The sequence below is a fragment of the Merops nubicus genome, unplaced genomic scaffold (genome assembly GCF_000691845.1).
Source record: "Merops nubicus isolate BGI_N331 unplaced genomic scaffold, ASM69184v1 scaffold4320, whole genome shotgun sequence".
Classification (NCBI taxonomy): domain Eukaryota; kingdom Metazoa; phylum Chordata; class Aves; order Coraciiformes; family Meropidae; genus Merops; species Merops nubicus.
In genome coordinates this window covers 33,889-48,730 of record NW_008584703.1, presented here as the reverse complement: position 1 = coordinate 48,730, position 14,842 = coordinate 33,889, and the positions used below count along the sequence as shown (strand labels likewise).

At 46.7% G+C, this 14,842-nt stretch overlaps 1 protein-coding gene across 1 annotated transcript in view; it reads right to left on the bottom strand.

Annotated features, from left to right (window-relative positions):
• Nucleotides 1–1,986: 1,986 nt before the first annotated feature.
• The window catches only part of WNT9A (wingless-type MMTV integration site family, member 9A), an 18,047-nt gene continuing 5,191 nt past the window's right edge, over nt 1,987–14,842 (bottom strand). Inside the window, exon 3 of the mRNA XM_008944979.1 lies at nt 1,987–2,862. Coding sequence (XP_008943227.1) covers nt 2,389–2,862 — 474 coding nt within the window. The 3' untranslated portion in view covers nt 1,987–2,388. The remainder of the gene's footprint in view (nt 2,863–14,842) is intronic.

Sequence of the window (14,842 nt, the reverse complement as noted above, 5' to 3'; positions counted from 1 at the left end):
GAGAGAGAGAGACAGAGGGAGGAAGAAAATTTAACAGGATACCACATTGAAACCATAAGAAGGTCCTTCTGAAGGGCTTTACAATAAATAAATGTTCGTTCAATATTTATATATATATATTTATGTGTCAGTGTGTGTGTATATATATATACATACACACGTGCACACACTGAATAACAGGTTTCTAGTCAGTTTATTTTTCAAACCATTAGATAAACTGCTCGTGGGTGACTCTCAGAGCGCTGCATCTCCCAGAAGCTGTGAGACCTTCCTGCCAACAGTGGTGGAAGGGACAAACACGTCGTGTGGATTCCTCCTTCTCCAGCATTACCCCAACCTCCAAAATTTTATAAGCAAACGTCAAAAAAAAAGAGACAACACTCTTGGCTTTGTGAGACCACAGCGCTGTCCCTCCCCATGCTCCCACCTCAAGATTTGATGCCAACAAGCCAGGCTGGACTGCAGGTATTTGTTAACATGAAGAACTAAAATACCCCTTTTTCTCCTCCCAGTAGATGCACATGAACAGCTTAAATATTAGTGGCTACTCTTTAGGGGGAAAAAAAACCAACAACAACAACAAAAAATTAAAATTAAAATAGAAATATGAAGAAACACCTTGAAAAGTGATGGTCCATCTTGGAAAACTGCTCTCTTTTTGCTTGGCTAATAGCTACTACTGCTTGGAAAACTCCAACCAGGTTTCCTCTTTTGAGAAGCAGATCAATGGCGTAGATAAAATTGGTGGAAATTGCTACTAGTGGACAATGAAAAATCGCTCCCAAAAAATTAAATAAAAAATGCCCTCTGCTCTCCAGCGTTTCCTTAAAAAGCTTCATTGGGGCCTTCATTGGCTCCTTCCAATCCACTTTCATACGACCGAAGGATATTGTCACATCGAGTCCTGGCTTGCAAGTATCTTCTTCAAAGGAAAAGAGAAATGCTTGAAGGTTGTCATCTACTTCACAGCGTCAGAGCAATCTGCCACTGCAGTCAACTTCTGGCTTCTCTGGCCACTGGATAGGTTGTCTCTGTGTCGATTGGTTGATTGGAATCCAACGCTTGGTTACTATTTAGCAGTTGTGTTTTTTTAAAACACAGTTCTCAATCTAGTGGTTAAAAATAAAATAAAACCTTAAGGTCATAGGGTTTACATACAGCTTGTGTCGTGTACCACCGCCACGGTTTAGAGTAAATGGAATGATGACCTAGTAAAAGAAAAGTCAACTCCTCCAGAGGTCTGATCCAGTCCCAAATGGCTGTTATACAACGCAAGACAGCACCGCGTTCCAAGGTGCACTCCGATTTCTCTTGTCCTACCCAGAAACACGTGTCCAAATTCAGCTGGCCTAAGACTAAAAAAGCTCCAAGTTCTGTTTTCTGAAGCGGTTACCACAGGGTGAATTCAATCCGCAAGAGGTGGGAAGAGGAGAGAAAAAGAAATCATGCACAAAGGGAAAAAATAAAAGTATCTAGTGGTTATTTAAACAAAAATCCAAAAAAAACAATTAAGACAGTGATAGTGCTAAAGGAACTGCATTCAGAGAAATTGTTTTTTTTTTTAAAAAAAAAATCATGAAAAATGGTTGGACTTGAGGATCTTAAAGGTCTCTTCCAACCTAAAGAATTCTATGTGAGTGGACTGAAGGGGACAGGCACGTCTGGTTTTCTACTGTCTTCCCAACCTCTTTCTTGGATAGATTTCTATCTGCAACGTGGTGGACTCGACATTTTTTGAGCTGTATTTGGTGACGAACGCGTGCGGACACGGAGCTGCCATTACGAGGCTCACCCTCCCAGTGGGTCTCTTTGTCAGAGCCTTTTTTGCTCAATGTGCAGAAACTCCACTAGAGGAACCATCGGGGCTGGTCCTGCTCACCCTACACACCTCTTTCCAGTTTTCAAAGGGGAAATAAATGACCTCTTCCCGTACCACTGCATTCAAAGCAGGAGGAGCTTCGTTTTGGATCTGCTTAGCCCCTCTAAGCAGTTGGGTAAGCTTCAGGAAGGAAGTAGTAGAGGTTATTTATGCCAAGGAGAATATATTAGCCCAGGAGTTCATGGAGGATTGGTGAAACGATCAAGATGTCCCAAGGATAAACGATCCGTCGAGCTGCGTAGACGACGGAGGTGAAGGTCAACTGGTGTCTAACCCCAGTGTGACAGGCACTTATTTCCACATGGTTGGACCTCATTAAAATTCAGTCTACAGGAAAACAAAACAAAAAAATAAACAAAACAGCAACACAGCTGGGTCACCTGTACCCTACAAAGTGCTTATGTCTCGACATAGCTTTCAGATCCCAGAAGGTCAATCAAACCCTGTTTGTCTCCATACGTAGTTCTCCTAGATGGCCAAGCGCCCGCCACCATCGAGCAGAAGACGCCTCAGTCCTTGCAGGTGTAAACCTCTTCTCTCTGGGTGCATTGCTTGCACTCCACGTAGCAGCACCAACGGACCTGGCACTGGCACGGGCGGGTGACCACCCGGCTCTGCGTGTTGTGCCCTCGCCCGCAGCAGATGCTGTCACAGTTCTTGTCTTTGTAACATTTCCTTCCCGAAGTCCCAGGAGAGTATCTGCTCATCATACAGAAGCTCGGGGAATCGTCAATGTAGACGAGATCCGTAGTCCTTGGGATCTGATCACTGTGACCAGGGATGGACTTCTTGGGTGGGGAGATGTCCCCTTCCCCCGTGGCCTCGTTGGTGGTGCTGCCCACTTTGAGGGAGGTCTCGTACTTCTGCTTCAGCTGCTTCCCTATCTCGTGGAATGGAGAGAGTTGCCTCCAGCACGTTCGGACTGTACAGGATCCAGACACGCCGTGGCATTTGCAGGTTGTCTCCACTCCAGCTTTGATGACCTGCAGACACACACGGCCCCAGAAGAGAATCAGTTATGGGGGAAGAAATCAAGACACAGAGGAAAACAAAAAGAAACCCCATTTTCTAGGAGATGCTTCTGGAAGACAAAGGTGATGACAACACGGAAACCTCCTGTTGGAGAAGGACAGAGAACACATACTACAGAAAATATTGGTTTTAGAAGGGTCCCAGTTTCCAGGAATATGACATTTACCTGCCAGAATATCACTTTATTGAGTAGTTAATGATACTAGTAAGGTGTACAAAGCCTGGCTGGCTCATCTACAGAGGCAGAGCTCTGAAGGTGTGACAGAGTTAAGAGACTAATACATATTTTAACACCTATTTAGTTATTATAAGAAGAACAAAGACATAAGATGGAAGAAGTGGAAGGAGCTGGTTTAGTGGAGAGAAGAGGGAGAGCACTGCCACAACACACACAAACACAGAGGTGAGGTGTGCTCCAGAACATGAGCGTGGACAGTAGGAACCTTCTCCATACCACAACACACAGGATACCACCTTAAACCCACACGGCTCCCAGTTAGCAGCACAGGCTCAGTAGATACATGGCTCAACTGTGCTGTGTCCACCAGGAGCAACTAGACCTGGCATCCCACCTAGTTCACCTCATGACTGAGGAAAAGACTTGATGTAGCTGAAATATATAGATAAGCCCTCAAGAACAACATCTGGAGTCACCATCACTAAAACCAGCAGCTCCAAAACCATCCAGGTAGCTTCTGCCTCTCCAGCTTGTGCTCAGCATCCTATTCTGGAGTGTGGTAGCACGTTTAAAAGGCCCTGCCAATTTTTTTCCTGCCAGCAATGAAGAAGCATGCATGTGCTTTTGAAAACAAAGGGGTCCATTGCTTGCTGGCCAAACATATGTTTAATGAAGCACGTTTTTGGTGCAGGGTGAAGCCCTGGACTCCCTCGGTCTCCTCAGTGCCCTCCCTTTTTCTGAAAAATTAAGATTCCAGGTGCTTTAATGCAGCCCCCAGGATTTACTCTGCCCATGGCACCAGCTGTAGGCAGCTTGGAAGGCTGGCTGCTCACACAGAAGGCTTCAAGGGGAAAAAAAACATGAAATCTAGGTTGATGTTGCAGTGAGAAGAGTCCATCTCAATGGATTCAATCCTTTGACCCCATAAAAGCAGAGCATTTATGAGCAGGGTCTTCACACTCAAGGTGGAAAAGAAAGGGAAGGCATTTAGACCCTTGGGAACTGATTCTGTCCCCTCCACACCAGGACTCTCATGTTCAACTTCACGCCTCTGGGCTACAATTATCACTGGCAAGGGTTTCAAATCCTTTCTTCATATTTTATTTTTTTTAATTTTAAAACTTAAACATTTGCAGTTGGGGTTGTAAGGAGAAATGAGACTCGTCTCACAGATGCCTAAAGGAGGGAAATAACTTGTTGGAGATATCAGAGAGTAAATGTGTCGTGTTTAACTTATTCCCAAAGCAAAGTTAGTCTCCATACAGCAACATCTCCAGCTCTTGCTTGAGGACAGCTTGCATGGGGATAGCTCTCTCCAGATCAACACGAGGTGTGAATCCAGAAGGAAGAGCAGACACAGTGGAACCACACCATGAGGTAGAGAGAATGGAAAGAAAAGGTTATTTTCAACAGAAAAAAAGGAGAATGAGAAGAAGAAGTACTCTCAGGAAGGGAAGAGAAGGAAGCAAAGAGCGAGTCAATGGTTATTGATCTTAGAGAGAGGCAAAGGTGATCTCCAGAGGTCCTTTCCAACCTCTACCATTCTGTGACTCTATGAAAGGTCTCTAAAGGTGCTGTACAGGACCCTGTACCCATACGCTGACTGATGCTAAACAAACCTTTTTTTTGGATCAGGCTGTAATAAATCTGCACGAGAGCACATCCACCTCTTTACAAATGGCATCTGGATGTTCTCCCCCACCTTCTCCAGAGACAGAATCCTCCGTGGGTGACAAGAGCAGCAGGATGATTGGGACAGTCACAGATAATCTGTGTTTTGTCCACGGATTAAACACAGATATTTATAGTTCTAGTTTCCCTCCCAAAAATAGGTCACATTTTGACTTTAAATGGGTAAAGGGTGGTTATACCTTAAAATAGCAAGTTAGAACAGAGTTCGTTTTATAGCACTGCCTCCTGTCAAGGTACTACTGAAGGTGCCCTTCCTTTGGGTATCTAGAGTATCCAAAAATGAAAATAAATCCCCCCTCCTCTGCCCATTATGGCATCTGCCCACGTTACAGCCTCATCACAGCAGAGGACTGGCTCCAGTCCATTTCCTGACCATCCGGTTCCTAATTCTTTGGCTGCACGAGCCCTGCTGAGCCCCATGTGCAAAATGTGCAATAGGTCATGGGCTCAGAATTGGGGTCTGGCCCAATCCTGATATTACAGAGACATTTTTAGAAAGACACTGTGCATAATACGGCCTTCAGCAGAGCCTGGCCAATGGTCACACTTCATTCCTGCAACAGCCAAGACCTTTTCAGAGGCAATCCAATAATACACAGTAGCATTCAAACAAGGGATGGGTTACAGAGAGAGATGTGTTCCTTGCTCAGAGCACTCAGCTGGGCCAGCTTGGTTAGGGGCTGTCACGCTTTACGTGCCAAAGTGTCTGGCCAACTCCAGGAGAAATCCCACCATGTCAGACAACAGAGTACAGAACATGCTTCAACGCCGAGAAAAAACAACCCCAAGCAACCCTCACTCATCCTGTCCCTGATGTAAAGTCACATTTCAGTGGTCGGCCAGAACTGAGAGCTGAGTTCGTGTGAAACAAAGCTCCTAGACCTGATTTCACGCCCAGATCATCAGCAAACCAGGCAACATTGTTGAGATGCTTGCAGAAGGGCTGCACACTGCAGTCATTCATTAATTCCCCCTTTTCCCAACCCTTCCACCTCCTCCAAGCTCCTTGTGTGTGACCCACCTGGAAAAAGAGACAACCACCATGGTACAGGAGATGGGAAAGCAAGAAAGCATCAGGAATGGGCTCAGCTGATAGACACACTTCTGTGCACAGGCTGAGCTGGGTTTGGAGGGGGTTGAACAAGGCATGGCCATGAAATGGAGAAATGGTGGAAGGAAAGGTGGACACGGGGCTGTTCCAGCATACCCAGGGCATCCACGTGGGACTGGTAGGTATGGCACAACCCATGCTGGAACTCCAGATCCTGATGGATTGGCAGCCAGCAGCTAGCATCAGACCTTCAGTCAGGAACAGGGATGTAGGTTTAGGCCCTTGAATCACCCCAGCCAGCCAGGGTTGACCTCACTGAGGCAGACATTTGAGATGAAATGCCTACATTTGAGAAACACCTCTAAACGCCCACCTGACTCAGCAGTGCCCAAGCAGACATAGGATCCTGCAGCTAAGCAGACACCTGCACAGCAGCTCTCCAGGCTCCACCAGCTCTGCTGACCACACCTCTACTGGCTAACAAGAGCCTAAGGACTCAGCTCACACAGAGGTACCTCAGTTTGGATAACCTGTGAGCAGAATCCCACCCCTCTGGGATGAATTTAGGTGTCTCAGTATCAATATCTAGCATTATTTGAGGTATTATTTGCTTTTCACCACCATCTGCCCTCCCAGGAGCATCAAGGTCACTCAAAGGGTGCTAACACTTATATTTAGGTAGATGAATCCTACTCACTTCATCTGGGCTGAAACAGAGATGACCAAAGTCCCTAATGAATCCCAGTCTGGTTTTTTGTTTCCTGATCCACTTCTAGCTCCTCATTAAGCAGTGGCTAAGACAGCTTAGATGTCACGTACTGGTGGACCAAAGCATAAAAGGTTTCCATTGTCCCCATCCTCCTGAATCCACCAGTTCATGAAATCCAGCATGTGGATTTCCATATGGCCACTGTGCAAGTGCAACGCATCCCAACTGCCTCATAAAACTTCTTGAAGGACTCAGAAGGGCTCAAGGACTTTAGGAGGCCGCTATAGTGAAACATTTCTTCCCCAGCCAGCCTCCCCCAGCAGCTGTAGGTCATGATGCTGACACTCCAGGCAATGCTTGATGGAGAACTGCTTCCTAAGGGCCCCTAACCACCCACGAGCTAAAATGCATCTTGGCAAAGCCCTCCTGTTTCATGTCTTGCTCCCCAGCTTCCACAAAGACCTCCATCCTCTCATTGCAGGCTGCTGTCAGAGACACTTAAAACCACCTCATTCCTCCAGGAAGCAGAACAAGACTTGTCCAAGTCAGCAGGTTGCTTGGAGCAGTGTTGGAGAAACCCTTCCTGGCTGGGCCCTGGGACAAAGGCGTAAATATCTGGCTCACATTGTCAAACCTGGAGAGACTCCCAGGGTAGAATAACTTTGCTTTTAATGCCAAAAAGGTCTAAGGTATGTGAGGCAGAATAAGACTAACACAAGCTGATCATTCCAAGAGCCACAGGTAGCTCCTGTTTTCTTTTCAAGGCACGTTACACAGTTCAGAGCCTCCAGCCTACATCGACTTGAACCCAACTTGAACACACACAGCAGCACCCTGAAATAATTTGACAGGGCTCTGTCAAAACCACACATCAGCAGAGCTGTAGTAGCCCTGGGGTAACACCACAAGCATGCATCTGAATCCTTAATGTGTTTTATGTTGTAGAGAGCTTTGATTACAAAAGCAAAGCTGAACAAAGACAACTAGTGGGTCAGGGATGGCATCGCAGATCAAAATGATCTCCTCCCACTCTGCTCTGAACAACCCCCTGGTCTGGTGGTCTCAAAAATAGGAGAGTCCTTGAAACGAAGTTATAAGTAGTTAAAATAAAGGCAAATAAAGTTCTTTGAGCAAACGAGTTTGACTTAGGAACACGAACTGCCATTGATCTTGTTGTGAGAACCCTGACAAAGGCACAAGGAGGGAAACTGTGATAGAAGGAGACTGAACTCTTGCGTGCTGCTCAGAGGAAATTAGATAGCAGAGCAGGACCGCCTGCCCAAATGGCTTTATGAGAGCCACAGGGAAAAGGGATCACAGCAGAGCATTGCTATGCAACATGTAATCCTCCCTCCCAACAATGGCTCGCCACGAAGCTCAGACTAAGTGCCCCCGTCATGATCAGTCTCAGACATGCTGCAACACACAATTTCTCAGTGTTTTAGCTGAAACGCCGAGGACAGATTCCCATTCATTCCCAGCTGGGTCACGGGGCTCGGGCAGTGGTTTTTCAGACAACTCTTGTCTGGGCAGCAGCAGCCCGGAGCGGACGCGCAGCCGTGGGAATTCCTGGGTTAGAGCTCCGCTGTCGTCATGGCTGGGCTGAAGCTCTGAGGCTTCAAACCATTCGCCATGGTTTGGGGGAAGAGGAGGGAGCAGATGAACCTCCTTAGAGGCAGCTCATCCAAGGCAAAACCTGGGTTTTCCCTGGGTCTGAGATGCCTCTTTGCAAATCTCTCCCATCCTCAATGCGGATCCCCTTCCTTCAATTTAAAGAGGCTTAGTTAGTCTAGAATCACTGAATCATTTAGGTTGGAAAAGACCTTGAAGAAAAAGACCTTATTGTCCCAGCTCAAGTATTAATGTTTGCTTGGAGAGCAGCCACGGTGCCCATTTTTTCCCAGCGCCCACACAACTGGAAGACCAAACTTGGCCCTTAACACCAGCCACCACCATTAGTTGAATTATAAAAGTTTCACAGACTGTTTTCTTTTCCCTTTTTAGTTTTCTCATGTTAAAAGAAAAAAGCTCTTCTTTTGAGCCTGCTCTCAACCTGGTTTTTCAGAACACGTGTCCCTTTCCACCACCCTTCGCTCTTTAAAAATCCAAACACCTGTATTTTAGTGAAACACACATTAAAATACAAACACTTCTACAGAATAACAGAACCCTACTTTAAATCAAAAACTTAAAAGCATTTTTCCCTCCCTTCAGTATTCCTACTGTGCTAAGAAAGCTCCACACAAACAACAAACTCCAATTACAGGACACTGCAAGCAATTTTTTTTTCCAACATATTGATTTCCAGGCCTTAGAAAGACTTTGGCTGAACCAAACTCAGCCTGAAATGAGGAAAAAAATGCAGAGAGCATGCTTATGCCTTCCTACCTATCATAACCTGGAGGAATCAATATTAGTGGTGGCCATGCAAACGGATCTGGAGGTACAAAGTCAAGAACCAGTCTTGGAGATGCTGCTCTTTGCTAGGTTTGATTCATACCACAGTCAAAAAGTGATGCTAGAGGTCGTGCCACAAACATCCCTAAAGAAACTCCAGGATGCATAGTCCTTTTTTTTCCCCCATGCACCATCTGTAGCAGCAAGCTTATATGGAATTGTCTCATCAAAATGCAAACATCACCTTTTTGAGGGTGCAGAAAAATGAGGTATTTAAGCTCGACTCTGGAGTTTGTCTGGAATCACATTTTCTAGCAGGACACGTGAGAGACGGGATGGGCAGTGCTTGTAAACACTGTCTGTGCAACAGGAGAGCAGGGTGCAAGCCTCTGCCTGTGTGTGACCTTCAGTAAGTCACTTAATCTTTTTAGGTCTCAGTTTCCCCCTCTGTAAAATGGAGATAGAGAAATGAAGAGGGTGGTATGCTCTGATAACATGTTACGTGATAGCTCCTGAAGCTCCTCAGACAGATGATAGCTGGGCAAACATCTACGTGATATGGAGAGTCTGTCTCCAGCAGAGGAGGCACGTTCAGCCCTTGAGATAGATCCCTGCCAGCACCACAGAAAGGGAAAAACCATTCCTCACACAAACTTCCAAAACAAGCAGGTCAACAGCAAGGAGAAGCCCACGTGCCTCCCACTATCCTCACCAGAGCATCTCATATGGTCTCAGCGGGTCTCAGGATGGCTCTGGAGCAACCCTACAGCAACAAGGGTGACAAGGATCCCTCAGAAACGTGCACATTGTTTACACAGACCAAAACATGGGGGCTGAGGCTGTGCAAAAACAATTCAGGAAGCCTCATGAACCAGTTTCAAAGGGGGGATATTGCCCAAAGAGAAACTTTGGCAGGGGGGAGGAATTGTCTTGTTCTCCATTTCTACCCTCCCACAGTTTTGCATTAAACACTCCTGGGCCTCAAGGAGACTGTGGTTATACCTCTAAAGGCTTGTGTCCCAAATTCTGGAAGGAGAAAGGGAAAAAGGAATGAGAATATGACAGTTTTTTTTTTCCTTGGGTAAGAGCAGCCCCCTTTAATAGTACCCCTTGGATCTGTAAGACATGCTTGACCAGACATACCTCTGGAAGAGGTCAGCACTCCTGGGATTAAGAAACTTAGCAACGCTCCAGAGAGGGAGTTGGAAAGTCATGTTTAATGATACTTTGCTGAGAAACTGGGCAAATTTAATTAAAACATCACTTACTCCAGCCCAGTGGAACTAATTGAGTGCTCTAATATTCCGACTTTTCATTAATGGGTTACAAAAGAGGGCTGCACTTGTGTGTACAAGGGGGAGAAAAGGGAGGGGGAGGATATAGAGAAGACAAGGGCTTTAGCAAGGCTGCCTGTGCTTCATTTAATATAACCAAGAAACTTCATTGCTGGCAACGAGCTTTAATACAGTTGACTTCTCTCACCAGCACCATCCCCTCGACACACACACACACACACACACACACACACATCTCCCCCCAGCACACACCCTCTCCACCCAAGACCCCTCTGAAAGAATAGCTGAATGAGCAAGAGTAGAGTGGGCAAAGGAAGGGAAATTGCTTTTTTAATAAGCAGTCTATTCAGAGCTCCTACTTTTCAATAAAGAGGAGGCTGGAGAAGTCCTGGTCTAATTACCTCATCCTCACACTAGACAAGCTGGCCCTTTCATTAGAGATTGAGGTCATATCATATAACTTGATGAGCCATCATGGGCACAACACGTTCAGCAGTTATTTCAGCGGCGGCGGCAAAATGACGGGCGGCCCATCAAGGTTGTAAAAACAACTAGAAGTAAAAGAATAATTAAAGAATGTCTACCAAGGGACACTAAAACTAGGTGGGAGAGGATAAGGTCACCCTCGCAGAAACACGTAGATTGTTTGCTAGTGCGACACTAATGGAGAAACTGCCTCGTTGAGCCAAAGGGTAGAGGGTTGGTTGCTAAATCAGTCAACTAAGCACAGGTCCTTTTTTGCTGAGTCTCAAGGGGCTATTTATACATTTTGCCATGATTGGGAGTTATTAGATGGAAAGGATTATGTGTTGTTCAGAATTTTTGTGAGACCACCAAGCTTGTGCTGTACCTTTAACAGATATTCCTGCAATCCCTCAGCAAAGACACCTATGCACATCCATGCATCCATGAAGCACACCAAGCTCCCACTGCAAAGCACTGGGCAAAGAAGTCTTTGTCTATTCTCAGCCCTGTTCAAAGTAGTCTGTGGCACAGCCAAGACTGGTTCATGCACGTCTGGCTTCAGGAATAGATGTAAAATGGGCAGTTAGAGGAGCTGAGCAGGAATTCAGAAGAGCTGGCATCAGCCTCCTGCTCCATCATCACCTTGCTGCGTAACCTTAGGAAAGGCATTCAGCTTGTATCTCAGCTCGTATCTCAGCTCCTTCCTGCTTGAAATGGCCATAATCATCTTTTTCTGGAGCTCACAGGGACATTTAACACGTTAGAGGCCATAAGAGCATCTTAGTTATACACCAAGTTCAAAATGGTTCAGTTCCCACATGGCACAAATCAAGGCTGTCTGTGCTCCTCTGATTCACACCCAATCAAATCCACGAGTGCTTGTTCAAACAACCAAACTGGGTTAGTTCAAAGTGGTTTCAGACTGTCATAGTCCCTAGGTCAGCATCTCCTGCTGCACCAGGGTTGGAAAGCCCACACGGCAGCAGTTAGTTGATAGGCAGTTTCTCTGGAGAAAGATGAGTAGAGGAAACGTGCTGAGTTTCATATTTAACCTGCCACCTTCATCAAAAACATCAATAAATTCAGCAAGGGAACCTCACGCTGCCTGCTGAATCCTCCTCCTCCATCCTACCTCATGCTGAACCTCAGCCTCCACCACCACTCTGCTTGCAGTGGGCCCAGGAGGAAGGAAGCAGGCTGAGCCTGATGTTGATTTACACCCAAGTGAAAACAATGCCAGAGACATTCCATCAACCACACCAAAAAGGTCAATGCCCAGGCTTCAGATCACTTTTGATATTCTGAAGCCCAAAGCAAGTGCTGCAAGTTTTGACCTTGCCATTACCAAGCCAGCCTGGGTCCTCATCTGACTAGAAGACCTCTGATCATCATCTCAATGGCACCACATTGTGTCAGTGGGTCAGGTCCACATATCCTGACTATATAGACCTATGTTCTCCTGATCATGAACCACCATCCTCCTAAAAGCTTCCTTCTCTTGTTCTCTGCCTGGCTTCGTGGTGCTGTTGGGAGCCTGGTGGGCTGCTTGGCTTGCCTTTCAACCAGACTATGGCCCAACTATTTTAGGAGCATAAACAGAGAAATCATTTCAACTGCTGCTGCAATTAGGCAAGGAAAGCTGTCAGACAGCAATACCAACTCGACAGACACGGCGTGGGTGGACAAAAATAGGAACACTGGATCACTGACCTGCAGCAAAGGTCTTTGACTTGGATTGCCATGAGGGCTCACAGCGTCTGGAAAACCATCACAACTGTTACTCAGCTGTTTAGCTGCAGATAGTACACGAGAGCTCTGAATCCACTGCCAATGACCAGAGCCTGACTGCGCCAAGTGGAGGCAGAGGATGCAGAAGGGTCCCTGACATCTCCCTTCCCCAGGGAATGAACTCACAGTGGGATCAGGACTTAAAACAAGGCAGAAAGAAAGGGGAGATCTGCTCCTTCCAGCTCATCCTTGGAGTTTGTTTAGCTCAGTCACACAGTGTAGAGCAGAGGTGATAAATAAGGACACCTAACCTAAATTCAGGGCTGGGTCTCAGCCATACAGACGTCAGAGTTAGGTCAAATCCCTTGGGCAAGTGTTTTGTCCCACCACCATTGGGAGATATTCATGGAGTTACAATAATGAGTCAAGAGCACCTAAAGCCACAGCCTGATTGGTTTTGATGAGACTGTATTATGAGTCTGGAAAGGGAGGAGAGCTGAGACATCTCACAGCAATCCCCAGCATGAAATCACAGCCTCCATGGACCATCTTCTCCATTTTCAGTCCCATCTGCTCCACAGCCAACTCCAAAGCGTTGGGATGGGCCCTTGGGAACAACCGACCACGAGGATTAAAACAAATTTCATCGCCCTGCAAAGCCTTTTTCACACGCCAAAAAGCTGCAGCCGGAGTTCAGAGGCACTGAGCCTTTTAATCCAGAGGCAGAAAAGCTGTCAGCCCAAGCCAGACACCAGCTAAATCCAGGATATTTCTAAGCCTGATCTCAGCGCTGTCTAGGAGCATCTGGTGGTGGGGAGAAGGGGGAGACTCTTTGCTGGTGGCATTCTGAGGAATGGCATTTGATGCATACGCACGGGAACAACTGAGCTGGGGTGGTGATTCCTAGAATGCACAACTGGCTGGGCTGCACTTGCCTGGGAAACTGGAGACCCAGGTCCCCCATCCCAGCCCCAACCCTCCATCCAATCACACGGACAATAACAAGGCTGGGAGGTTATTTTTAGCCCTACAGTATGTCCCCCTTCGAGGTTGGAGCGATGAAACCCTGATCCTAGGCACCTGTGCTGGCCAATCTGAGGGGTTTTTGTGTTCGAGCAACTCAGGGCTAGGTACAGCAAAGCAGATGATGGGAGAAGGTGGAAAGTCCCTTCCATCCCCAGCTCTTGGTGGGATGACCCAGTAATCGCAGATGCTTTGTCCTTTACATCAATCCTGCAGGGAAGCCCCCAAGCAGGAGGGTACAAGCTCATGGGGTAGAGAGCAGAAAAGCCTCCAGCAGAGAGGATAAAGATGGGAGAAGAAAAAAAGCAGGGAAAAAAAAAAAGGGACTCTACACCCAAGCACTGTCAGCTGCAAACTCAACAGCTCTAGGTGATGTGCAAGGCTTCTGTCAGACACGGCTGAAGGGACTTTTAGGACTGAGGTCAGACAGAGAATAATATCTCCACCCTGGTCCCCTGCCAGGTGTTTGTCCAGCCAGCTTTAAAAACTTGGCTATGGAGGTGCCAGACTGTCCACGTTCTACTGAACTGCTGCAAGAAAAGCATCCGTCCACCTGTGATGTGGCAGCAGAAATCCCTTCCTCCTTGTCCTACCTTGTGGAAGCCTGAAGAACCTGTCTTTCCATCCCTTCACAGTGTGACACTGTCCTGGTTTAGGTTGGGATAGAGTTAATCTTCCTAGTGTTTTGGGTTCAGTTGTGAGAATCATGTTGATAGCACACTGATGGTTTAGTTGTTGCTCATGCTTAGTCAATGACTTTTTGGTTTCCTACTCTCTGCCAGCAAGGAGGAGCACAAGAAGCTGGGGTGCAGCATGGCCAGGACAGCTGATCCAAACTGGCCAAAGGGATATTCCATATCATAGGGCTTCATGGGCAGTGTAGAAACTGGGAGAGTTGGCCAAGAAGGCTGAACTGCTGCTCAGGGGCCAGTTGGGCATCAGTCAGTGGGTGGTGACCAGTTGCACTGTGCATCACCTTTCTTTCTTGGGTTTTATTTCTCTCTGATATCTTCCCTTTCCATTACAATTATTATTGTATTCTATTTTATATCGATTATTAAACTATTATTTTCTCAACTGATGAGTTTCACCTTTTTTGTCTGATTCTCCTCCCTATCCCACCAGGGCAGGGAGGAGTGAGCGAGCAGCTGCGTGGTGCTGGGTCACCAGCTGGAGGTTAAACCACAACAGACCCTCTCTTCCCTGTGGAGAGCCAACAATCATTGTCCCCATCTCATGACTCCCAGACTGGACAGTGCTCTTTATTTCCCTCTGGTCTCCCTCCACCATTTCTGTCTTGAAGCACAGGAACACCACCAACCCACAGTCCCATAACTAAGATTTCATCACTCCTTCCATGGGGCAAAGCTGGAAGTGGGCAGATTCAGGCTGG